This window comes from Dicentrarchus labrax, unplaced genomic scaffold (genome assembly GCF_905237075.1).
Source record: "Dicentrarchus labrax unplaced genomic scaffold, dlabrax2021, whole genome shotgun sequence".
NCBI lineage: Eukaryota > Metazoa > Chordata > Actinopteri > Moronidae > Dicentrarchus > Dicentrarchus labrax.
In genome coordinates, this window is record NW_026136707.1 from 25773189 (window position 1) to 25800721 (window position 27533).

General features: G+C 38.5%; 1 protein-coding gene across 2 annotated transcripts in view; it reads right to left on the minus strand.

Annotated features, from left to right (window-relative positions):
* The window catches only part of tsnare1 (T-SNARE Domain Containing 1), a 200351-nt gene that overhangs the window by 148183 nt on the left and 24635 nt on the right, over positions 1 to 27533 (minus strand). For both annotated transcript variants that reach the window (XM_051407353.1, XM_051407354.1), the window contains exon 2: positions 2404 to 2525. In XM_051407353.1, the coding sequence (XP_051263313.1) occupies positions 2404 to 2488 (85 nt within the window). In that variant the 5' untranslated portion in view covers positions 2489 to 2525. The remainder of the gene's footprint in view (positions 1 to 2403; positions 2526 to 27533) is intronic.

The window sequence follows — 27533 nt, forward strand, 5'->3', positions numbered from 1 at the left end:
TTAACTTAGAATGAGCTGTTTTTATCTACAGACGCTGCAGGTTACTTTCTATGGAGGCTCTTATGTTGAACCGCCATGTTTCTACAGTAGCCCAGACAAACCAAATACTGGTACTAGATAGGGCCATTTGCATTTTTTGCGGGTTTTGCAGCATCCGTAGTTCCTCCTTTGTTCAACAACACCACTAGATGCCACTAAATCCTGCACACTGGCCCTTTTAAATGGATAAAATATGCTATAATATGATCAGCAGCCACCGTTTGAAATTATCTGGACTGCGTGTACTTTGTGTATTTTGAGGTGAGGTGGCCTGTTTCAGTTTGCAGTTTGAGTTTAAAAAAAATGAATTATTAATGCATTGTCATTAATGCACATGGATATTCTTGAGTCGTACAAGTGCTTCTTTGTCCTGCCCACAACATGAAACATTGGTTCATTGTCCTCACCACCCATCTTTTTCCCAAAAACACGCGCACACAAACACACTCACACACCTCCAGTTTGGCTGGGAACAGGTTTTGCCTCAGGGGCTCTGTCTTGCTCATACCCCATTACTAAGCTAATGAAAGCACTGACAGGATCAAATCCAATGAAGCTGCTTTTCACACTGCTTAACCCTTGTGAAAACCTGTGACCTCTGCGCAAGAGCACACACACGTACACATGCATATACACAGATGATTAATACCTAGTGTCTTTAAGTATATACAACAGGGGTAAATGGAGAGTTTATGCACATGTATGTACAAACAGAAAACTGTCAGTGGCTTGTGAAATCCTCATTTGTGCACTTTTTTCCATGTAATTGTTGTATTTGTTTGTAGTTTTACTCATGTACATGCACTGTTGATTGCTTGAATTATTGATTTCTTTATGAATAATAAATGTGTTGTGATTGCTGGAACACCTGACTCTGATTACCTGCTTATACGTGGGAAAGTGGGTGACTACTAAAATTCATGCAAACTTTCATAAAGCCACAATGTTTACATGCAACTGGTACAAATAACAGTGCTGCTGTTATTCACTCTTGGGAGATGAAAAGGTTTAATACAGAATGCTATGAATATATGGTGAATATAGTGGAGCATTTAACAGCTAAGAGACAGATATTTCCCTCAGGAGTTGGTGGAAACCAAAACAGAGCTAACATTAGAGTTAATATTGGACTTGACTGGCATAATTTGATTAATAGTAATGGTTCCTGTTATTCAGTCTTATATGACCTTTTCCGTCATAATGAATCAATAAATACGATGTGGACCAGGCAAAGTGAAAAGGGATGTGTTATGGCTCAGTCAAATATGTGGATTCAAACAAGTCCCTATACAGACCTCAGATAAGACAGCAATTGCAATAAATCATAATCCCTGACAGGTAGTTAAGCAGTCACTTGAGTATTTACATTTTTACACAACTATCTGTACTTCTTACTCTTTACATTTTCAAAAACAGGCTTGTTTCTTTAGTTTTAATCGATTTGAGGGGAATAATTGTTTATCATTGCACACTTTCCCAACATGAAGACTATTGTATAACACCTGATGTAACATGACGAAAACAACATAAACTATGTAAAAAGACGTAAACTACATAAATTATGTAAAAGACATAATGAGAGACTTGACCCTATTTGAAGTTTGAATTAGCTTTGCACAGAAACAGCCTGTAGAAATGTCCTTCAGAGAAACCAAGAGAGTACTTTTGACTTTTATATTTTGAGTACATTTCAGAGCCTGTACCTGTTCAGTATCTGTACTTCTACTTGAGCAAAGAATGTGTATACTTTTGCCACCTTTGCTTTCTATGCCCGCAATATGTACAATATACATTAAAGTTTCCATAACAGTTAAACACAGTAATATCTCATGGCAAAACTTTTACTTATACGGCATTTTAAAGCAATTTATATGGAATAAAGTTCTTTTTTTATTTTACAAACTGTAAATTGCACAGAAAACCACTTTCATTCATTTTTTTTTTTTTTAAATGGTAAAAACGTATTTATACAGTAAAATATGGATTAAAACTCAACAGTACTAATATCCTTTTATCGTATTTATTATGGTAAAGCTCCGGTTACCGCAGCTGCCAGTTTTTTACAGTGTATAGTCCTGGAAGCTCCTGTATTTATAGTTTTAAGATCCACACGTATTTAAAAACACCCAACTTATTTCTATTCTTTTGTGACGAATTTCCCAATCATTCCATCACAGAGAGAGCAATTGCAGAAATAATTGAAATCCTTAAACTGCGATGACATATGTGCCTTTACACTGCTGAAGGCTCTGTAAAGGGTGGTAAAGGAAAATCATCATGGCAAATATCTTATTTGTTTATGATAATTACACCAGTGTCTCAAACTAAAAGTGACCTTTTACTGCAGTCAATATTTGTCCTTACCTACTGGCTGGTAACCCTGCCTCGTAGGACCTCCAAATGGGTTGCGACTGCCAAAAGAGCCTCCGTCAATGGACCCGTACGACATTCTGCCTGATGGTTGGTGGCGTGTCAGCTGCAGGCGCCTGGGGAAGCAACAATAAGCAGAATCCAACTGAAAAACACAATTTATTTCCACTTTGATCTGCCAGTCTAAAAATGAATGCACTCACAGTACTGACAGTAAGTGAAGTGAACATGATTTGTGTAATGTCTTTGTTGCCTTGTGCAGATGGCAGGGAGGGCTGGTAATGTTTTTTTTTTCACCAGAGCTCCCATCAAGCAAAAACGTACTTCTTACACAGCATGTAACTACTGTAACTATTTTACTGTGTGTAAACTCCAAGGCATCACCTTTAGTTTTCTGAAGAGACACTGAAACATACATTCAGGTGAAGCCTGAATTTCTAACCGCCACCTTTGTGATTCACCAGGGACAGAAATTTCCAATTTGGTCAAAGGCAACCAAATAAGTCTATTTTTTTTTAGGAGCAGCCACCATGACTTTGATTTGCTGAAACATCCATCAACTGAGCAAACACACCCCAAAATATATTTATCTTATGCTTCAATGACTGTAAATTTTGCCAGCCCTCTAGAGCATCCTTCCAGTGGACAGACATTATCACAAAAACAGAAAAAAGCCAATACAACTGGATCGTCTTTAGTCATGTTTGTCAGTGAGACCAATTGTCCTTGCTTAACTTTGCACATCTTCAACAACAATCTATATACTTACACCGTTCTCTGTCTTAACAATTTAATCATTGTTTAAACCATGTTTTCTTCTTAGCTCTAGAGAACATAGGCCTAAATGAGGTGATGCAAGAACATCACGACTTTGACAGGGTTTTTCTTTTTTAGCACTTCAGTCAGTACAGATGGCATGGTGATAGATAGATGGCAAGGTAGGGAGAGAAATAGGTCAGAAACTGTTATGAGAGAATGTAATATGCTCTGATATTTTGCATATGTAGTTTTAAATGGAACATATATATATATATATTAAGGGGGTTATTTGTCACATAGGTATTACAATAAAAGCACACTGACTCATATTTTTTTACGCATCCTAGTCTCAATAAACAAATGCACCTGTGCCTCCTCATTTTTGTATTTCGGTTAACTAAAATATTTTTTTCACTAGTTTTTAGTTCAGTTTCTTTCAACATTGTCAAATAATATCACCTACATGTTGTAGTCTGTGTGCACATATGTGCACCTATGTCAACCCTGAAACCACAGAGTCCCCCCCCGACATAACAAATCCAATGTATGCCCTGGTGAAGACTTACATTCATCAGGTGGATCAGGTGGACACCAACATGACTCCAAGTGTTGCTCCTAATGTTGCTCAGTGTCTGGTGGATGTGTGAGTTAGTAATTGTTTGCCAGAACATAAGCATTGAGGCTCTGCACACCTTCAGGTGTTCTCAATTATTCTGTCTGATGAGGCCTCTGCTTAGGTTGAAGCCAGGTGAAACTATTCTGGGAACAACAGGACGTCACTTAACATTTACCAATAAGGATAATACATTTGTCATTTTTCCCAACAGAACTAATGGAAAAGTGAGGATGATGTCAAACAAGCCCAGTATGTACACACCCACACTATTCTCAAAGAGGTCTAATCAGCCAAGAGAAGGGAAATCAGGTGCGTGGGTGTACCAAGGGTGTGCAGGGTCTATTATAAGCAGGGGATCTGGTGGCTGTGTATCTGTGAGCTGTTATCTTTTGCCTGCTTGTTTCTGATGGTTGAGTGAGCAGAGTGTTTGCAAACACATTAACTTAACAGGGCGGCATATTGAGGCATGATAGAGACTGCTTTTTCTCCAGCAGAAACCCCGACATCATTTGTCGATTCTAGTACCCGTATTGTTACTAAATGGTACATAAAATGAAAAACAAAAAGCATCTATTAGAATCACTCAACAAAGACTAGGCTAGTGTTAGCACTGGCATTTACTCTTTACTTTCGTAGCTCAGGTTATCAGTTGTAGTTACTATTATTGTACTTTGAAATTGCTGTAAATGGCTCCAATGGGGCAACAAACAAGTAGTCAGACACCCAGACAGGCTGTAATCAAGCCAACTGGTTAGTTAAATTTATTTGAAAGAGAAATCCAACAGTAAACAGTAAAATTATAACCTAAAATCTATTGGGTTAGTACTATAGTATACTATTTCCATTTTATCCTACTTTATACTTTACTCAATAAATTAAATATCAATTTTGTTACTGCACAAAAATGTGTGATAACTTAAGTTACTAGTTACTTTGCAAAATCTGTTTATTATTACAAATATAAATCAACTAATACATTATGATGTATAACGGGTATTGACAGGTGGGCGGCCCGGTAGGTTTTAAGAGGTTTTATACATCCAGATCATTTCTATAAAATCCAGAGCAGGTCTCCAATGGAGACCTGCATTTATTTGTCAAAACGTGCCACAACGGGCTAGTAAAGGAGACCTGCATCGATTTGGGACTATATTATTATTGTTTTACGGTGTATAGTATACTAGTTTTACACTGTGGTATTGCTAATTAAGATCAGAGTCCTTTAAGCCTCATTATGTGTAATTAAATTCTGCAAAAGCTGGCTTTTCAAATTTATCTTAAAAAAAAACTATTACTCTATTATTTATGATATGTAACAATCCAGATAATGCTGTGGGTGGGACACTGAGCAAGACTAAAGAGTGGTGACTACAACAGCTACATCAGAGCCAGTTTTTGAAATGATTTTATTGATTATCAAAACAATAATAAAAAATTCAAATACTGATAATCAGAGAAATTCTGAAAATTCACTTGAAAAATTTTAAGTAGAACTAACTCAACTTTTGAAGCAGTAGGTAGAACTAACTCAACTTTTGAAGCAGTAAGTAGAACTAACTCAACTTTTGAAACATACTTGATCAAGTAGCTTTAGTAATTTTAAGTGATGATGACTTCATTTTGTCATTTTCGTTTGTACTGTGAAAACAAAATACCTACTAAAGAGAACTTAAGGATGTATGTATAACTTACAAAATGAAGTTAGTGTCACTTAAAATTACTAGTAAAAGCAACTTTATCATGCATCATTTTTAAGTTACAAAATTGAGTTTGTTATTATTTAAAATATTCGATGTAATCCATTTCTTCGTAACTGACCCCATCAAGTCATAACACGCGTAACTAGAAAGACTGCGTGATTAGCTCTGATTGCAGCCAAAACATGGATGACCTACACTCCCTGCTGTGCCTGAATGCACCCTGTGTAGAGACAGATGGAGGTCTGAAGCTGCTTACTCTACACCTCCTCTGTAGACACTGTGTAAGGGTTGCTACAGGGGCCTAAACTTTTCGGAATTTTAATGGTTTGAGCATGACTTTCTTAGAATCAGAAATTACAAATATATTAAGAATAACTTTAGAGCTGTCCAACATACATTTGTATTACTGCGAGGGCACTGTTAAATACTGTGTGTGTGTGGGTGTATTGGAATTATAATGGTTGGATGCACCGAGCATCAGCAGCAACTAAAGTAACCAGTGAATATTTTTGAGACAGCCTCTTCTGGATGTTAACCCATAACTCACTCAATGAGGAGAGGCAAGGAGGACACATAATACTCATCTGAATCCTGCTGAAAAGGTCAGATCATCATGTGAACATGTGTTTCACCCGCGGCCAGAGACACACAGATGAAACTCTAATCAACAAATCTCTGTCGGCACACTTCAGCATCTCTATCAAAAGGTCAGAATATGATACTGGTCAAGTGGCAAATGCTCTTTCCCCACCGTGAAAGACAAGCATTCAGACATGCAGGAGAATGCGATTACACTCCAGAATCATTGTGAAGCCCATTGTTGTGGTGAAGCCAATGAATCTGGCCTATAGGACCAGCATTATGGTTACTAGGCGGGATGAAGAAGCGGCAGTGAGATTCAGTGTACGCATATTACAGGGAGACAGATTCACTGGGCCACAAGAACGGTTAATCCGATTAATTTTCATCGAGAAGGGAGATTAATTACTTTTGGCAGTCCATAAACAATCTTCACTGCGCTTGATTTCAAGCCCAGTGACTGCGCACTGCATCCCTCTGAAGTGTGGACACGCACTGCTATCTGTCGGTGTACAAGGTGCATGTTCACGTCTGCACGCACACACATTTGGATAACCTTACCCTTGGCCTCTGTACAGAATTATAAATCCCCCAGGTTGTTCACTTAGTGTTGCTCACACAAGTGAAAAGTGGGGTCATTAGTGTGGTGATGAAACATTAAAAACGTCACATCACATGATGGCACCACCCTTGGTGATGTCATCAGAGCTTACTCTGTCCTGTGAATCCCAAGCCTCTGTCAGAGCATCATCACCACAGAAGTAATGGATGGTGAATGCACCTAAACTGCAAATTTTTACAGTTCTGTATGTGAAATATAATCTTTATAGAGGCACTCCACACTTTAACATGTTTTTTGAGCTGTTAACTAAACTATATAAGTGTACAGTGCTGGTATTAATATAAAAATTTTCATCTAGTGAATGAAAATTGGCATTTCATGAGTTGAAAATGGCTCAACACCCCATTACCCTAAAACTTGCAGGGCCGGGTGTCTTAGCTCAGTGGATAGAGCTGGCAACCCGTGTACCGAGGCTGAGTCCTTGCTGCAGCAGCCCAGGGTTCGAATCTGGCCTGCGGCGCCTTGCATGTCATCCCCTCTCTCTCTACCCCCCTTTCCTGTCTATCTTCAGCTGTCACTAGCAATTAAAGGCAATAAAAGCCCAAAAAATACTTTAAAAATCTTAAAAAAAAAAAAATAAATAAAAAAACTTGCAGGGCCAATGCTGACATAGAGTTAACCGTTTGGGACTACTTTATGTCATGACATTTATATAAAAAAAGAGGACCAGTGTGTAGGATTTCTAGCTGTGAAGTTCCCTCGTTTCACCCTCCCTATCCAAAGCCCAAAGGAGAAACTGCAGCAGCCGTGAAACTGGTGAAAAACGTGAAAGGCCCTATCTACTTTGTCCTGGAAATCTGTGTGTGGGCTACCTTTTGTTCCTTTGGGTATTCATCCTGGGTCTTCAATATTGAAGTTTATAAGTCTTCGGCACCAGAAACAAAATACTGGGATGGCGCATCCTCGCTAAGCTCTAACTACTACTGTGGTCAGTCTGTCGCTCACTCAAAGTGTCAAGGCCACGACCCCTAAAGTCACTGTCCTTTGCAGGTCTCTGATACATTTTTTAAATTTGCTGAGAGGGAGGGAGCTAGCAGAACTGAAGGGTGTAGTCAGACTTTAAAGTAAACAGAAAAAAGGGGTGTGGGGACATGGGGGACATTGGCTGACCATAACCTTTCTGTCTAATCCATCACAAAGAGCCATCAGACTGTCCATTTCTTTGCTGGAAAGAGAGGGAGTCAGTCAGCTGGTCTAACACAAGAGGTTCTCCTGGTGTGTGGAGTGCCACTACATAGTCGTAGCACTGCAGTTTATAGCGGTTCAATCCTGTTCATCAGCCCTAAACATCTAAAGTCAGTGAAGCTGATTATAGCCCAGTTATCTATCGACATGTGTTGTGTTCACTGCCACAGAAAATGGTGATGATGTTGTCCAATGTAAAGTCGGGATGACAACCAACTATATCATCTGTATTCTTCCGTACTCAAAACATGCAGGGCTTAAACCAGAAGTGGGCGGGGCTAGATGGAAGTAGTCTGACATTGATATGGGTTGATCAGAAGTAAACTGAAATTATGTTTTGTAATGATGTTTCTATAATCCCTGACTGATGAGCCACAAACAAATTCATTTCAATTCATTTCAATTCATTTCACATGTATAAAAGCTGCCCATATTCTGCCAAAAACATTCAAGTGTTTATGCAACAGCTGAGCTCTTCTGGGCTGCACAGGCAACCATTTTATCTGTTTTTCTTTAGCCAAATGCTTGGTTTGAATTTACTGTCAGGTTTCTGAGAGCAGCTGGTAGTGTTGCTATCTTGAAAAAAAAAAAATGAGTACAATAAGTATGTCTATTTCATTTTCTTCTTAAAAAAACAAAAAACATGTCAGACTACACTCAAAGGTGAGTCATTGTCTTGTATTTCATGTATACCATCTATAAGACACACAAATATGATACTGTTAACAATGTTCTATGATATAAAAAACAGCTTTTCCAAATGAGCCAAATCCTGTGTGTGAAGCTGTGGGTCAGGTATCTCTCACTGTGCAGTGTGATGGCCTGCTGGTTCACTCGTCTCACACTGGATCAGGATTTCTTTTTGCTCTATTAACGTGCTTTCTTCTGACAGCCATTATTACTGACCGCTGCACACCAGGAAAATTCAGGTGCCACAAAGCACATTGTGTTACTATGACAACCAGCAGCCATATGCTGTCATGTCATTACCAGGTTCATAACTACAAAGTAAGGAATAAAGGAATCAGGGAAAAATATCTCCAAATATAATTAAATTCATAATAGCAGAGAAAATACATAAATAAAAAAAAAAATGTTTTTTTTAATGCAGATTTGGATATGTCCCTATGTTTTTAAGGATGATGAAATTATATATATATATATATATATATATATATATATAGACATGGACATATCAGACGCACATTATTGACTATTTTTGTATACGTCTTTATACATGTCTGGAGGGAAACTAATATATAGTATGTGCCTTATAATAAAAGTAAGAGTTTCTCATTATTATAAGATATTAAGTCATTATTTTGAGATACTAAGTCATTGTTTTGAGAAAGTGTCTCATTATAATGACTTACTGGATCCCTTTTTTCCCCACACTGGTGGAAATTGGCTTCCATATATATATGAGATTTTCACTTAGAAAAAAATAGACTCTATGTAAACCCATTTTAAGTGTCATTCCTACCAACAGTCAAGTTTCAAACTAAATACACATCTAAGGTTACGTAGGCAATTTGAGTGAGGGGCTAAATTACAAAAATGTTCAGGAAATAGATTATTTTGGAGATATTTGATAAGCTTAATCCATTTTCAGGTGTTTCCATGACCGAAAAACTAGTCTCCAGCTTTTCCAGGTTAGGTCTGTATCTGGCTTATAATATTTACTAATATAAACCAAAATGGTCCATTACTGACAATGTAGTTTATAAGAAGGAGGTAATAGCCTTTTATAACTGCCCTGGAATGTTATTTTTCCTTTTAAGTGTACATTTATTTTCTTAAAGCAAATATATATCATTTAAATCAATTTCACAGGAAATGTACAAAAATGTGCGGGTGGTAAAAGATTTTTCCAGCACGTGAAATGTTGCTTTTGAACATAGACTGCTCTCGCTTGTAGAGAAAAATAGGCCCTTACACTGGTAAACAGAGTGGAAGTGAGGTAGAGCGGTGTGCACCCCTGTGTGACACTGCAGGACACAGAAGGATGGTAAATACAGGCCTGGCAGGGTAGAGTGACTGGATCCACGGCTACTCACCACCCCCACTGGTTTTCATTCAGTCCCCCACTCCTTTCACAGCTGTCATTATCAGCAACACAAGGTTTAGCTTAGCTAGAGCAGGCAACTGAGCAGAATTAAGCCTACACCCAGGACACAAATGCTGCATTTATCACAAACAAGCATGGGCCAACCTGAGGCCGGACTGTGTCAGAGCATGTGTGAATATGAGTGTGTGTGTGTTTGTGTGTGTGTGGGAGGGTTCCACTTATAAGGATTTTTTGAAGGCTGATCAACATTTATAGACAGAGGTGGCCATTAATGTTTTTGTTATTTAACACTTATCTACAGCCATTCAACCGAAACAAATACAGATATAGGATGTTTTCATCAGTCTCTAAAACAGCTTAAAGTGTAATTACTTTTAAATTTTCCTCATTTTTTAAAAAGAAAATATAATGATTCTATTTTGTGTGGTTTTTCAAAGCACACATTACTATAGCACTAACACTGAACATGTGACAAAAGACAAGGTCGAGCTTTAGCTTGGGTGTGCTAAATCAGGAAACAAACGTGATAAAATTCCTCTTTCATGATTAGTTATGATACCTCAGTCACCCCCTGGTGGCTGACTGAAGGAAGTACAGACTTTTGAGATCAAGTTTTTCCACTTTGATTTTCGCATTCACCTTTTCTTTGGCCGATTTTTGTTCGAATTTGTACTACTTGGATGGAAACCTGGCTATTGGCAGCATATGCACACTTAGCACGGAGTTTGTGCTACACTTTTGTGGAGGTGGATCTAGCTAGCTGTCTTTTGGTCAGATGTGCTGACAGCAACACCCAGACTGTCAAAAGTCCCAGCAGTCCTGTACTCAGCACTCAAAATACAGATAAAACCAATAGTATTAGCTTATAGCAACATTCACTTGAATTAAAAAAAAACATAAAAATTGTAAAGAAGCCACCCCAGCTGTTCAGGTGTAACAGCTCAACAGTACAAGAGTAGGAAATAGATCAGATCTGAAGAGCATCATCAACAGCCCAGTGCACAGGGGCGCTATATTATCATTAATTTAGATTATTCATTTGTGTGCTTAAGAGTACCTGCTAAATACTGTTGGAACCATTTTGAATGTTGCACCAACAAATTAGCAGAAAAAAAGGAAAATCTTTTGTAATTTTCTGACACAATAAGGAGGCTAAAACACCAATGATATCTTTAACTTAAAAATCCACACTGGTGGTGTCTTTATTTTGTTTTGTCCTATAAACTGCTTTACAATATTGCTGACAATTCTCCAAAGCTTACTGTCTGATTGAGATCGTTATCCCTTTGTTTTCTCTGTATTGCATTATCCTGTGAACATCAACTTGCAGGTGTGTCACTTTCTGAGACAGAAAATGGTATTTTGGTATTTTTCTAGCGGTTTCCTGCAGAGCACCGAGGAATTACGTTCTAATTACAGTGGAAAAAAAGAACAGTTGGCACAGTTGATAAGTACCCCTGATTTATTAGAGTTTCAAAGAAAGCCTTGATACGATATGTACATAGAAAATGGACGGGGTCATGTTGTGTCAAGATTATCCAATTAGTTCAGAATTTTGCAGCTCTCTCAAGTGAAATATTTTATGAGAAAACATCTTATGTACTTCATCAAGCTGACCTCTTCCACTTTCATGTAATCTGTTTGTTTACTAGAAACCTTTCAACATTTTTTGGGGTACAGAAAATCTACTAACCGAAAAATTACCAGTAATCATGAGAAAACTAAAGGGGCCCTGGACTGTAAAGCTCTACCAAACAATTGTTCTTCTAACTCTATACCCCGTAACTTTTGACACATTTTAAATTGTCAAAATATTTGTCATCTCACTGCCCATTACTGCTAAAATAAGGTAGTACATGTAAATGTATCTGTATTACAAATCTAATTTTGCTTCAAGTCAGAATTTAGAGCCCAGCGATATGAGGTCCATTAATTCCATGACACAACTGTCACATATACCTCAGTTATAATAAATGACATTTTATCTATTTAATGATGCAGTAGATAATTTTTATAAATATGTTTTCTTGTCACAATTGTTGAAACGTTCACTATATCCTGACAGTATTACATGAGACAGATAATTGGGCCTGAACAAAAAACAACCAATCAAAGCCGATGGCTTCATTTCCATGGCGTTGAATACAGCGCTCTGTACGCTGGGAATGAAACTCTACAATCATTTATCTTCAAGCCTCCAAACCAAAGCGGTTTAAAATCTTTCTCGGCTCTGATGGGTTTATTTCATCCAGGCCCGGCAGATTCTTGCAAATGCCATTAGGACACTAGGAGGCTTGATTTTTTCACAGATCTGTTTCATACTATACTGTACTACTGTCAGGATATGGTAAAAGTTTCAGCAAATATATCTTTAAAAAAGTTACCTATGGCAGCTTTTTGCAGTGGATCTCTAAACTGTCTAAAATCAAACTCTTGCAATTGTCGAAAGGAAAGTAAACTTTAAATATAGAAGTTTCCAAGGTTCTTAAAGCCTAGTGTGTAGGATTTAGTAGCATCTAACGGTGAAGTTTCAGATTGCAACCATCTGAACACCGCTCAGCCTTCTATATGTATAGGAAAACTACATGCTGAAAGAGCAAATAAATTAAATCATAGGTCTAATTTTAAGTGCTCCTGAGGTATTACTGCTGTTATTGTATTGTGCGCCATAATGTTTTTAATACTTTCTTCACTGTTAAATAATTAGATATTACTAGTGAATGTGGTCAGATTACGAGTGTCCCAATGAACATGCACAAGACGTCCAGTAAAGGTCTAAGGTAACAAAAACACAACAATTCTTATTTTCAGCTGATAATTCACTATTGAAACCATACCTATGAATATTAAATTCCACGTGTGCCAATAAATCCTCCTAAATGTTACACACTGGACTTTTAAGTGATAATAATAAGTCTGCTATGAAAATGAAAACCTTACTTAATTCTCTCTAAAAAGCAGCTTTTGCATTAACAATTTTCAGCAAAGGGAGTTCTGCAGTTAATCATTTAAGTTTTTTATTGTTCAAATGACAAATTCCCATTTGTCATGCCATATGCTCTGGCTTCACTGGTCTTTGAACAACCAGAAGTTTTTGCTCACAGTATCTTAAACTAAATACAGTTCTTTTTAGTGTACACATTTTTATTTAGCAATATATTTCATCACATATACATTAAATATAGGTAACTCTTCAGCATGCATCCTTCACCCTAAAACATCTGTCATGATCCAGCCAACTGTCAGCTATGCTGCTGAATGATTTGTTTGCCAATATGTAATATGTAAACATAATTACACTGCAGGATTGGTTAGGACATGCTTGTGTTTCAGCCTATGAAGCAAATGCATTGTGTATCCTCTCAAAGCTTCAACTTTTTCCTAACACTTTACATTTACCTTACTTTTAAAGCTGTTTAAAAGTAAGATAATATATTTTCAAATCTCTCTCTCTCTCTCTCTCTCTCTCTCTCTCTCTATATATATATATATATATATATATATATATATATAGTATTTTATAAAAGTTACTTACTGCAGCTTTATTCTGTATATTGACTGAAGCTAAGGTGTGACGGGGTGTCTGCAACCTCTCGGTCTCATTTGCACCTATCATCTAAGTGCTATTCTCTGTCCAATGTTGACTTCATTTCTGTATTGACTAAACCCACACAAAACTCCCAAACACGTCAGTTATTGGTTGTTACTTTGGGTTACATGTAATTCATTGTTGTGTTCTGGTGCATCAAAGTGGCGAGCTAAATGGCCAGGGATTTATTGACACACACATCAGTGACTACTTTTACAAAATATAAAAATTTTTGCCCCTTATATGAAAAAGACAATATTCTTGCTAAACTGATTACATGGCTAATGAAAATGAAAAGTCTACTAATAGTCCAGTTTACATACAGCTGTGCATACTCGGATTAACATAACTGTTAATGACGTACTATACGTCCTACAGAGGAATTTCCCTCTTTTTCATACTGCAGTCATGTTGTGCTTCATCACAAGATTCAGTGTCAGATTCTTTTCTTTGCTGCCTGCAGCATCACAGAGTAGCAGAAACACATAATGTCAGTAAATATTAGTGAAATACAACTTTGCTTATACTGTGAGAGTGCACCACATGAAAAACAGACGTAGGGGAAATTTCTAAATCACAAGGTCCTCTGGTAATACTAGTCCTGTGCGAATAGGGCTTAAGTCTTTCATCATGTTGAACAGTAGGTGTGTTTCTCCTTCCAACCAGAAATGTGGGCTTTTTGTTCATGTATGCATCTCTGCTCCAGTCTTGTAAACTGTTGGCTACTACTACACACAGAGCTAAAGTAAACGGGCAAACTGGGGTAAAAAACCCAAATAAGACACATATTCCGAATGTGCTACATACATGTCCAAAGAATGCTCCTAAAATAATATTGTCATATCCAATGTCTTAATTGAAAAATGCTCCATTTAGATTAAACCCTAATCAGGAATATCCAATCCTGTTTACGTGACCCTTTTCAAATATCCTCATATGTGGAATAATAGTGGACAATTAAGTGTGCATGTAAACATAGTCACTGTATCCCTACTGTGTCTATCATGATCTGTATCAATACATTTAACACGCGCAAAGCTCAAGTACTTGTCTTCTTATTTAATAGGTGCTGAGTGCATAGTGAAATGAAATTTCATGAAAGAGTGACCCGAGGCCCATTTTTCCATACTGACATTACTGTCAGTGAGGCACGATGGCCATTAACACTGCAATGTTGTTTCTTCAAGACAGGGCTGACCCTAATCAGCCAGGCTTATTTTGACCAATCTGCTCATTCTGACATCCAAAGACATCCTGATTCCCAACTATAATGGAAGTTCCCTGTCTAATTATCTCTCTCACACAATTCGATTAAGTGACTCTATCAGGTTAATGGATATATAAATGTGTTAGATATGATTCATTTACCAACCCAGAAATGTCTGTTGGAATTATTCCATATTCCACAATGCGCTGTAATGCTTCTCATTTAACCCTAATTCTTATCTGTGGCCTCGGGCAGGTTGGACAACTCTGGAACAGTGGTGTGGAGGAACAGAAATAGCCAGGAAGTTAACATCTTATGTCAAGATAACAAAAACCGCCAATCAAATCAAAGAAGACAAAGAAACCTGTATGGGTTATCAGGGCTGCATTTTAAGACCACTTTATTCATGTTGTTTAATATCAGTGCTGTAGTCAAGACCAGCTTTGTTGAGTCAAAAACAAGTCCAAAGACAAGACTGAGTCAAGGCCAAGTTCAAAGAGGTTTCAGTCCAACTAAAGTTCAAGTCCTAAGAGGTTCGAGTCCAAGCCAAAACCAAGTCCAGATGTGAGAGACAGCATAAAGACCAAGGCAGAAAAATTGCTAATGAGAGAGTTTTGGCAGCCAGGCAGACAAAAGTGACATTGATAAATCTAGTAACCATGGTTTTGTTTGTTTTGAAGGAGGAAGTTACTTCAGAAACTATATATATATATGTATATATATAGATATACATATATACATATATAGAGACCTACTAGGATACTTGGCGAGACCAAGACTAGTCCGAGACATCCTATTGAGTGCTCCGAGCTCCCAGTCGAGCACACCAACAAGAGGATGAGGTGGTGCGCACTGGATGCTGCCGCGTCTCACATAGCCAGACCTATCTCTATGGAAGATGGGATAGGTTTACGTGAATAGAGATAAGAAAATCCTCTGGCACTGAGAGAGGAGAAGAGAGAAATAAATGGGTCCCAAATAGAATTCACTTTCTCTGCCTTCCCTTTAGGGGATGGGTCAATAGTTGTTTTTAATGCTTAGGAAACAAGTCAAAAATTGACGTCCAAAAGGTAAGCAATGTGGGGCAAAGCCCAAAAATGTGCAACAGTGTGGCTAGAGCCTGTCAGCACTGATCACAAAGTGGGTCAGTGTCTGGTTTCATTTTAGACAGCCTAACCTTGGACGAGGATATTAGATGAATGAGCTAATGAATACGATTGTGATGGGCGCAGATGGAGGATGAGTGGACTTCAAAACTTCGTCCCACTCATTATCATTTTAGAACTGTACCAGCTAGCTGCTGCCCCTCGGCCATGGATGTATAAAAAGAACTGGATACAGCGTTTCATTCCTATGAAAGCTGTTCAGTGACGCATGAAGCCAAAAAACCCACTTCCAGCTGGAAAGAAATTCCCCGGATGAAGGCATAGTACACTGGAGTCTTCCTGCCAGTCGAGCAGACTTCCTCAAACTTGGATGGGAATAAAATTATTCAACTGTGCAGCTCTTCTAGACTTTCGAAACGTTATCGGACCGATAGATCAAATTCTGATAGTGATAGTGAGGATTTCACGGGGGTTGTGACAATAACATAAATGTATTCTCCATTTAGCCGCTTCTTTCACAATGTAACCTTATGGGAGAAAGTCTTTTTGGGCCAGTTCGCATCATGTGACGACGCCATTACTGTAATTACACGGTTCAGCCACTATCTTAAATTGGCTTTAAAGCCTGGCACTCTTCCTGGGGGCTTGCCCTTACTAGGCTTTCGGAAGTTGGCCAATCAGAATGAGGTGTGCTTGAACGGGGGCCTTAAAGAGACAGGAGGATGAACTGAGTGGCTGCATAAAGGGCCAGTATAAGATAAAGAGTGATTTCTTTAAACCGTGAATCATGTCCCAGAATAAAAATATAGAGCTGGAAATTAGCATATGTCCCTATTTAATAAACGTTCAGCTTTACAAAGAATGCTGTAGAATTACTTTTATATTTTGATTGCATTTATAAATCAAAGCAAACAGACTGGTTTCGTTTTGGTTGACCTTTGTAACGTACTTTATGTAAACAGCAACTCCTTGTTAGTCACAAAATCCCTTCCCCTGAAAATATGGATATTACATTGTGCCTCACTATGGACAAACAGAAAACAAAATCTCAAACAATGTCTAGAACCTTTTCTTAACTGGTGGTGTAAATTCAGGATTAAAATAATATTTTTTTATTTCAAGAATAATTAATTTAAACATTTTCTCACATGTCTCAATGTCCTCAAATACTCAACTCTTTGTTGTCTATATAGCATTTACATCCTCCTTTGATGGCTCATTGTACATTTCTTAGTCCAAAATCAAAGATTTTGTGAAGTTTACCCACAAGGTGGATTTGCTACTTCACCAGTATCCTAAAGCTGTGCCAAATTAGGTCCTGGTCTAGACTCAATACAGCTTCCTGTGACACTTATTCCAAAGCCCAATAGCTACATCATAGGCCACATACCTACTTGTAATTTGAGATTAAAGTGAAAGGATGTTTTACCGATACCGTGGAGAGAACCAAGTTATTGCGGGTTTGATTGCAAGCTTTTTGATGTGCATACCCAGATACAGATATGCAGCCACATGGCAGATTTGTATGACAGGATCAAAGGGAAGGCAGGAAATCAAAAGGCAGTGTGTTTTTAAGGCTCAACCCTCGACAGTAACTCTTCAGAAAAGAAAAAAAGACAAACTCAAAACCAGTGTCTTTCTTTCCAGCGGGAGTGTGGCTCTGCTTCATCCCCTCTCTTTATTGTCACCCCTTCAGCTGACACAGCCAAACTTAAGGATTGCTCATGTGTGTTTACTAAAGCCTCCTCTCTCGTCCCAAGTCTGATCTCAGGCCATTCCATCAGCACTGCCTCCCTTTGAAAACAACCTTCAGCCTGAGGAGGAGGAGGAGGAGGAGGAGGAGGAGGAGGAGGAGAGAGAGAGAGAGAGAGAGAGAGAGAGAGAGAGAGAGAGAGAAGAGAGAGAGAGAAAACACCTCTGGGCAGTGAAATTGCCTTGTCACACAAAAAGGAGTCATTATTGAGATAAATCACCCCATTCTATTCCATAACTAAACTCTGCCTCAGCTTACCTTCCAGTGGCACCTGCCATCCAGGCTGAGCTATCACATGTGCTCTGCAGACTGAAGCTCCTTCTGCCAGGAGGATTCAGTACTGCCTCTGGTTGGTTTACTTTGACAGTGTGATCTACACAGAAAATTTTCATTGAACGAGTAAGGCCCAAAGCCAACACTGACTGTTTATAACAAGACAGTAAAATATGCTGCAGGAATTGCTGTCTGAATGTTATGTTACCAATGCCTTCCTATGATGCTGGCTTTTTTTCTGTGCAAAGAAAAGGCAGAAATATGCATATGCATGATTTTCAGATCTTGCATGGTTGTCTTCTATAAACAGCCAGTCAGTATGAAATTGTGCACACATGCACAATCCTGATTTCCACTCCCACGTTCTCAAACTGTTAATAGAATGCATAAAACACATCTGTGGGCTCCACTAGAGGCAGGGCCCCCTAATGACAGCAAAACAGACTGCAATCAATAAATGGATGGAATCACCGCGTTCAGAGGATTCTATGGTGAACGCTCTATGCACTGCATCTTGCTGTTGTTTTCTGTGTTTACAGTGTGTATTTGGTTGTGTTTTCTAATTTGCAGCAATTTCTCTAAATGTTGAGCATGTGTTGTCAAATTAATGATGTTGTTTTTCTTCATTTGTTTGTCTTTAGTCTATCTGCATGTGCTTTCTTCATTGACAGTATATGATTAGTGGACAAACTTTCCAGGTCTGTGAAGTGAAGCCGACCAGCAAGTGTCTTAAACATGCATTCTATGTTATGATTGACAGGTAATTCTCAGTGAGTCCGTCCAGCTCAACGCACCAAAGTCAGATCAAACCGACAATCCAGGCAGTGCTGATATGGATCCAGATTATTTTACTACGTTGACTACTTCTATATAAAATCTTTTCACAAACATATTTTAGTGTACTATTTATCTGAAATACGAGATCATGTGTGACCAGGCGAGCCGCCATTGTTTCCTGCTACAAGCGTGAAACAGAAACTCCAGTGGCTCACAAAGGCCCTATCTACAGCCAGTGTTTGGTTTGTCCATTCTGGGCTACTGTAGAAACACGGTGGTTCAACATGGCAAACTCTCTCTCTGTAGATAAAAATAGCTCATTCACAGGTAACAAAAACATGATTCTTATTTTCAGGTGATTCATGTAGAAGTTAATGAACATCTCTCAACAGATCCATACTGACACAGTATAGAAGGTTATCATTTCTTTATTCTGAGCTATTTAGCACTAAACAATCTTAATTGCTTCACTAATTTTAATGCAGACCTAAATGGTGCATTGCAGGTCGTATAATGACAAAAGCATAGTCATATCATTAAAATACATACTGGATCATAAAATATGGTCAGGACATCCATAAGTAAAAGTCAGATGGCAGTAGTACTCCAGGAATAACCAGGATAAGACATAATAGGGGGTAGTAAAGCATTTAAAGATAATAAAAGTTAAATGTAAGATAATAAAATACTATAGAATCATTATAAATGTCATAAAATATTATGGTGAAAAGATCAGTGCCCTCAGGAGTGCCAGTGGATGTCTCTCCTTGGGCAGCAAAATGTCCAGACACGGCTGTGTGTCACAGGATGCCATTCATTCTGAATTCAACCTCCAAAAGCATCCTGGCACCACCCAGCAATACTCAGACAGAAAGGGCACCCAGCCAGCAGCGCAACATGGGAAAGTTGAGAAATGTTCAACTTTATGCAAATGTCCTCTGACGTGCAGGAGTGTCAACCTAGAGACAATCAATCAAACTTGTTTTGATTCTTTCGTGAAACTGAAGCACATAATTGTTTTCTATTCAACTAAAGTATGTCACAAAAAAGGAAGAAAAGGGGGAGGAAAAACTGATTGTCTACGATATAAAGCCAACTGTCAACAAAATAAATCTAACAAGCTACCAGGACTTGAATAGGACAGACAATGTGTGTAAATGCATAATTTTGTAATTTTTGAACTACTTGTTGTAAGCCAGAATAGTGGCACAATAACTGCTCAATCTGAGCAGAGAGTATGTAAATTACAACACAAACACGGCCGCAAACTTCAGAGAGACAAGAGACTGCCTGTCTCTCAGAGGGTGGACCTAGAGAAATAATAATGGGGAGTCCAGAGCGTGGCATGGAGACTTTAAGGGGTGGCAGAAATATATGCTGATTTAATCACAAACAATCACATATATCAATATTTGCTTGGAAATGCCCCCAAATGAAGATATTTGAACAATATATAAGAGTGGCATTAGAAAAGCAATACATTTTATTTCCAGATTTTTGTTACCTTAGAATAAGCTGTGGTCACCTTCCGTGGTCCATGGAGTCTGCCATGTTGAACCACCATGTTTCTACCATAGCCCAGAAGTGACAAACCAAACACTAGCTATAGATGCCACTTTCTGAGGGGAACGAACTGGAATACAGGACAGTCGTCAGGGACTTTGTCAGCTGGTGTGAGCTCAACCAGCTTCAGCTAAATCCTAGCAAGACGAAGGAGAGGATCGTTAACTTCAGGAGGAAAACATCCCACTTCACCACGGTGAACATCCAGGGATTGGACATTGAGGTGGTAGATAATTATAAATTCCTGGGTGTTCAATAACAAACTGGACTGGACTGACAACACCCATGCTCTCTACAAGAAGGGCCAGATTCGCCTCCACCTGCTGAGGAGACTGAGGTCCTTCAGAGTAAGCAGGGCTCTCCTTAAGACTTTTTATGACTCTTTGGTGGCTTCAGCCATCTTCTATGCTGTGGTCTGCTGGAGAGGGGGCAGTACGGACAGGGACAGGAAGAGACTCAATAAACTGATCAGGAGAGAGAGCTCTGTCCTGGACTGTCCTCTGGACTCCATAGAGGAAGTGGGTGAGAAGAGGATGTTAGTGAAGCTGACATCCATCATGGACAACACCTGTCACCCCCTACATGACACTGTGGGGTCCCTGAGTAGGTCCTTCAGCAGCAGACTGTTACACCCTCGGTGTAAGAAGGAGGTTCCGCAGGTCTTTCATCCCTGCCGCTGTCAGACTCTACAACACCTGATCAATGCTGTAGATTCTGTTTTTCAAATTACCACCATACCATAGCTTTACCACTTTACCATAGTTTTTTTATATCTGTATTTATTTATTTCAAGTAAAATGCTGCTGTGACAAGGGGATTTCCCCGTTGTGGGATTAATAAAGTAATACAATACAATAAAATACAATAAATCCTACACACTGGACCAGGGAATGTCAAACCGCCAGCCTGCAGGCCATTTCCGGCCTTTTTTTCCCTCCCTCCGGACTGTGACAGATTTTAGATAATATAATATAATCTGGCCCGCAATATTATTATTATTTAAAATCAGGTGTTATATATTCATTTTAATCATCAATATACAATAAAAATGAAAATACAATTTTATTTTATTTTAAAATAATGACAAAGGTTGGAAGAATAAGAACATTTGTTCTTTGACTGCTAACAATAAAGATGAAAAGATTATGATATAGAAATGTATAGAAAAATAGGAAATAGTTTCAGAATATTGCACTTTCTTTCTGTACTTTAAAGAGGTCCAATACTAGCAGTGTCCCAAAGTCAATTTGAGTTTGCGACCCCTGCACTGGACCTTTTAATTGAGCCTCTCACTCTAAAATGTAAAAAATCATTCAGATATATGTGTAAATGTCCATTTTTGTAACACGATACCTTTAGAAAATGTATCTAAATTGATGTGATAGCATTTGTTTATTTATCTACCTGAGGTGGGCCAAGCATTTTTTAGGACTGGCTCCACCCCTGCTGCCCTCTATATTTATGTGCGAATGCACCAAATGGTTTTTTTACATAAAAAGGAATTGTAGAGTATGATTATGCTACATTGTCAGGTTCCCTTGTGAAAGTCTGCCATCACACCACTGCTATCATTCACAGCAGTTTTTAACAAATATGCTGCTAATGCTGTGTCGGTACTTAATGTCTCCGAGATGCCAGAGCACATCAGCATGTTTCCTAGTGATTACAAATAATGACAGCTCTGCTGCTCCAAAGCAAACTGGCTAATGGTAACATATAGCAATAACATGGAGCGGTTAGCTGCCTGACACTGTCTTAATCTTCCTCACCCTGCAGACCACTTCATGTCATCACACAAACAGGATCTTGTGATCTACAACAAGCCCCCTTTCTATCCTTCTATAGCATGTGTGGATTGGCAGGGATAAAGTAAACGGTTAGAGGGGTAGGTTTCGATGGAACACAAAGCATGTGTTATCTGTGTTTGTTCTCTGTCACAGCTTTGGCCTTAGGAAGGCAAACACTAGCAGCAGTCTGGCTCGATACATAAAGCCGTGTAAGGAGAGGAGCATCCAGGTCTGGTTTCCTTAGCACACACATGTTGATGGAGCCTCTGTGCAGTTTGATGATGTATTGACTGCATATAGATTTCAACCTGAGTGTTCTTAAATTAATCCATACATATAATTATACCATCACCACCACAATAATGGCGTGGCACAACAACACCATGGCAACGGCTGCACATGTATATAAAGCTCCTTCAAACTTGCTGCATTTTTGTTCTATTCTGTATCCATTTCAGCTTTATTGTAGAAACATCGAATGATTGGGTTTGATTTTAAGGGGCTAAGCCAAAATTTGACTGGATCTGGAGATTTTGACAACGGCTACGCATTCAGATGCTGTGTCCTGTAGGCTAGCTCCTTCAAACTTCTTTGTTTGTTTGTTTTAATCTGCTGAAACATGTCACCTATAACAGAAATTGCCTACAGTCATCGGAAAAGGCAGGTTTGCATTAAAGAGCAGCAGATTTTGAGACAGTCCACCAAGCCAGATCATCAGAACCAGGTCACCACAACGGGTGCTATCACTGCCCCAGGAGGAGAGGAAGAGACCAGAATAGCTTGGACTTAAGGCTGCTCCTGGCTAATGTCTGGTCTGGATGAAATGGGACTCAGGCTGGCCAAACAACAGGAAATCAGAGACTGCTGTGCCCACATCTTTACAGATACTTGCTCCATCAACATCCCGGAACAAGCACTCATATGGGCAGACCATGTTCCCAGCCGGAGGACAAGAGGAGGCATGGGACGATATGAAAATTGTCCTGATTATTCTGGCCAAAATAATTGCGATTCATGATATTATCACAATAATCATCAAAAACCTACTGGATTCACTACCTTACATTTAGTCAAGAAATATAGATTTTTATTTCATCAGAGATAAGAAGGTCGTTCTTACGTTTGAAATCCACAATTTCCACACATCTAGTTTAAGATATTTAAGCCAAGGCTTCATCCAAGGTGACAGGCTTAGGATTTTGGAAAGATGCAGGCTCTGAATTGTGCCAATTCAAGATGAAATCATATTATCATCATTCTCATGTGGCCCTTTGCCGTATCCCCACGGTGTAAAAAGCATTAAAAAAACAAAAATAGAGCAAACAGCAAAGTGGATGAACCTTTTTTTTTTAAAAAAAAAATTTTTTTTTTTTTTTTTCTTTCAGTTACCCCCAGAAGCAAATTTAGTTATATTCTTGGTGTACTGTATATGTATATAAATAACTGTATATATTGCTCCATTTTATTTGATTATTTTATTATAATATAAATGTAATTATATTTTGTATGTGTATGTGTAGCAATAGGGGTCTGTAAACTTTCATGTCATGTATAATAATGGTAAATAGATTTATTTTATGCTTGAATAACTACAACCATTTCATCACGAATTCTGACAGTCTGTATCACTGGAACGTTGACCTGGCAGAGACTCCAACATGTGGGCAGAGTGAAACAGACTGCAGTGTCTGCTGTTAAGATGTCTAGACGTGATGAATTAGGAGACAAAAGTACAGCGCTCTGACAGTTAAGGGACTGGAGGGGGTTGCTAGCCTACTGGGTGAGGCCAGGGTTTTCGTGCTCTTACCTATCACACCCAAGCTCTCTCTGCTCTCTAATTGGAACAACCACTTTAATTGGGTTTGGAAACCATGGAGACGGCCGCTCCGTCTGGGAGCTGATAAGCTGAAAGAGACACCTTCAGCAGAGGAGATGACGCTGAATGAGGCGGCATTGGCTCTGCGGTGACTGAGACGTGTCAGCCACTAGGAAGAACAAAAGCAGATGTGACTGACGGGGAAGTGTGGAGTCATTGCTAAAACTTCCCACACAATCCTGCACCACAGCTAGTCAATAACACAAGTTTCAAAAGGGACAGATAGATATATCAATACAGCAGTTTCACTATTGCTTGAGCAGAAGTTTTGCTTCACTTAAATCAGACAAGTTTGCTTAGACTTTTCTTCAGCCACCAGATTACTGTGGGGAGATGGATTCTTTTGTCCTGTGTGACAGTAATGGATCAATTCAAGTCCCATTTATTTGCAGTTTCAAGTAATAGTTGGTGAGGTTAAAGTCTAAAATACAAACCCGGAGGCCTTAATTTATTTTAAAACCATGCTGTATATTTTGTGCAAGCATTGAAGACCTTCTATTTAAAGGTGTGTGCTTTTACTCCATTCCTGTACTTAAACATACCGTGACAAGTTTTTAACAGGTTATAAATGTAATACTGATGCTTCTATATGAGCTACAGCAACAAACGAGACAATCAGCAAGAAGATTGGCTATTTGTATACAGTTATTCTTAATGCCTGCCCCTTGGAATCAATGAAACAAGGTGGTAGAAACACTACTGCTTTTGTCCACAGGGGCTGCCAGAATCAACACAAAGTGGAATTACTTGCAGGGACAATTTTGAAGTACTCCACTGCATTTCAGAGGGAAATATTGTACTTTTTACTCCACTACATTTATTCGCTACAGTTGGATCTCAACACAGATCAGAGTAATTCTTCCACCACTCAATATCAGTCCCCAGAAGTAAGACATGTTGTTTTATTAGTCACATGAGGGTGATATGCTATCTATCTGAATGTGAGATATTATATTTGGTTAATATTCTTATATTGTGATTCTTATTGTACTTGTACACATTGTACTCTTGGCACTACATTACCCTATGCTGCTGTGTCGTACATACATTTCTCCTATGGGGGATCAATAAAGGTATATCTTATCTCATCCAGTCATCGGGGTGTAATTGTTTGTCCATCTATTAAAGATTAATCATATGAAATTAATTTGCCACTGACGGTAGAGCACCAGCTTCTCAGACCAAAACAATGGTACAGAAACAAAATAAAAGTCTTTCTACAGTCCACTCGCAAATGCTGGTTTGGCCAAAATAAGCCTTAATTCACTGAGTTGAAAATATTCATGAAAAGGGCTGTAATTGCTGCAGTGCAGGCTAATCCTTGGAGACAAATGTGCCTGTCAAAGTGCGTCCACTAAAAGTTGTTGTCTTTGCCACTGACAGGCTCAGATTGTGTCTGACAACATTATGGAAAGAATACATACAGAGATAGACCTTCAGTTTAACCAGAAACAGCCGAACTATCGCTATCACTCTCCACCAGGCTCCATAGACAAAAACGGTACTTTAACCTTTCATATTACTGTAATATCGTAACTTAATTCAAAGTGGACAGAAACAAAATAAAACTCAGATTTTAGTGTTTAAACCGCCAACCACTAGATAGCAGTATTGTAAACATAAACTGAGGGCTATGGTGCTGGATGTTACAGGGACTGTTCTGGTTACAGTATTGCAATGTATCGCAATATATTGAATCGTAACTCCTGTAGCCCTATTACCAAAGCACTTCAATAACCGATATTCAGTATTAATTACATCTTGCTATGATAAGTCAAAATCACCCTTTAAACCTTGTATCACAATGTGTTATGGGTGACTGGATTGTAATCGGATGGTGCTTGACCACATGAAAGTAATAATTGCACTGAGGACAGACTGTGATCTGATTGGCCAAACCACTTCCAGAGGTGGTCAGGGACGCATTGTGACCGCATTGAACACAAGTGTAAATGCATTTCCGTCATCAATCCACATACAAAAACTGCACGGTCGCAGTGTCTCATAATTAAAATAAAGTGGCAGTGGTTCTCCACATTTTAGAGTTACAACCCCACTGAATCTTCAGGCAGGGAACCCTCCGAACCCCCTTAACATACCACTAAAGCTCCCTCACACATGAAGCCCGCAAACAGAAAAACGAATTCACACATAAATGTATTGAAATAACGTCTCCTTCACAGTCAACTGTCAGTCTTCATGTCTGCTTCAGACCTAAAAGCAAAATAAATACAACATATATCTTCCAGCAGAGTTAATATGTCTTAAAACAGCTATATAGCATATCGTGCTTTGAGTCACCGTCTTGAAAGTCATGAATATTATTTTTTTTTTTTTTTTTTTTTTTTATAAAATTTTTTTTAACCTTCATTAAAAATTCTCCCCTTAGAAAAACACTTTTAAAGACCTTGGAACTTTCCCTTTCCAACAGAGCCCTTACACGGCCCACCCAGAGAGAGGGAAAAACAATCACTGTGGAAAGCAGGCTCAGAAAGGCTTCAGAGAGTTATTATACAGTTTATAGTGTCCAGAGCAGGGGTCTCAAACTCAAATTGGCTTGGGGCCACTGCTGGTATTGTAATCTCATAGAAGGGCCACTTCAACATTTAAGTACCACAAGAAAAAGCAAAATTCTGAAAATAATTCCATTACTAACATCATACATAACAGAAAAGGGGAAACATTTTAATATCATAATTTTATATCATTTTAATTCTTTGCAGCCAAACATCAAATAAAGACCCAAAACCTGCTCTGCTCTTAGAGTCAAGAAAGATAGAAAGACACTTTGGGTTGCTGGCTGGAAGATTGTTGACTCTCATTCCCTGCATCTTTATTTGACCACCTGGAAATGAGACTCAACAATCAACTTTCTTCAAGCCACAAACCAAATGCGTCTTTCTATTTTTCTTGGTTCTGATTGGTTGTTTTTGCTCAGGCCCGGTGGTGCAAATGCCATTAGGAGCATTAGGAAGAGCCAGCAGAACCTGATATTTTCACAGATTATCTGTACGATGTACTACTGACAAAAAGTTATTTTTTATAAAAGTGACCTACTTTAACTAGTAGGAGCTTTAACTAGTAATTATTAATATTATTTTTGACAGATCTCAATGCAGACACTGGAGACCAATATTAATGTATCTACAGTAGATACAGTCTGGATATTAGATGCATTTTAATGCAAGATTTAAATGTCATTCATAAAAAAAGGCAAATTTACTTCTAACTTACATAGCAAGACTAACTGCAGCTCTTTGGCCCGTTAAGATTGAACTGATTTCTACCTCCACAGCGGCTTTGCTTGCAGAACTAAAACTGCAAGTAAACACTCTCAAAATAATCATTTAAGATGTGAACATATAGAAAAAGATCAATTTAACACCCATTTTGCTACCAAGCTCAGACTTTGTGCAAAAGTGCAACAACTGTCTCTGATTGCCATATGACAGCACCAGACGTATCCAATTTTTAACATCCTTAAAAATTGCCTTTACTCTGGCTATAAAAGAACCAAAATTGTTTTTAGTATAAAAGATTCTTGCCTTGTTCAAAAAGAGAAAGGTGATGATGAAAAAAAGACAATATTCAATTTGTCTGGCAGTCCTATGATTGCCGGAGGCGCTTGAGGCACAGAGTTGGTCGGAACAGTCAAAGATTAAAG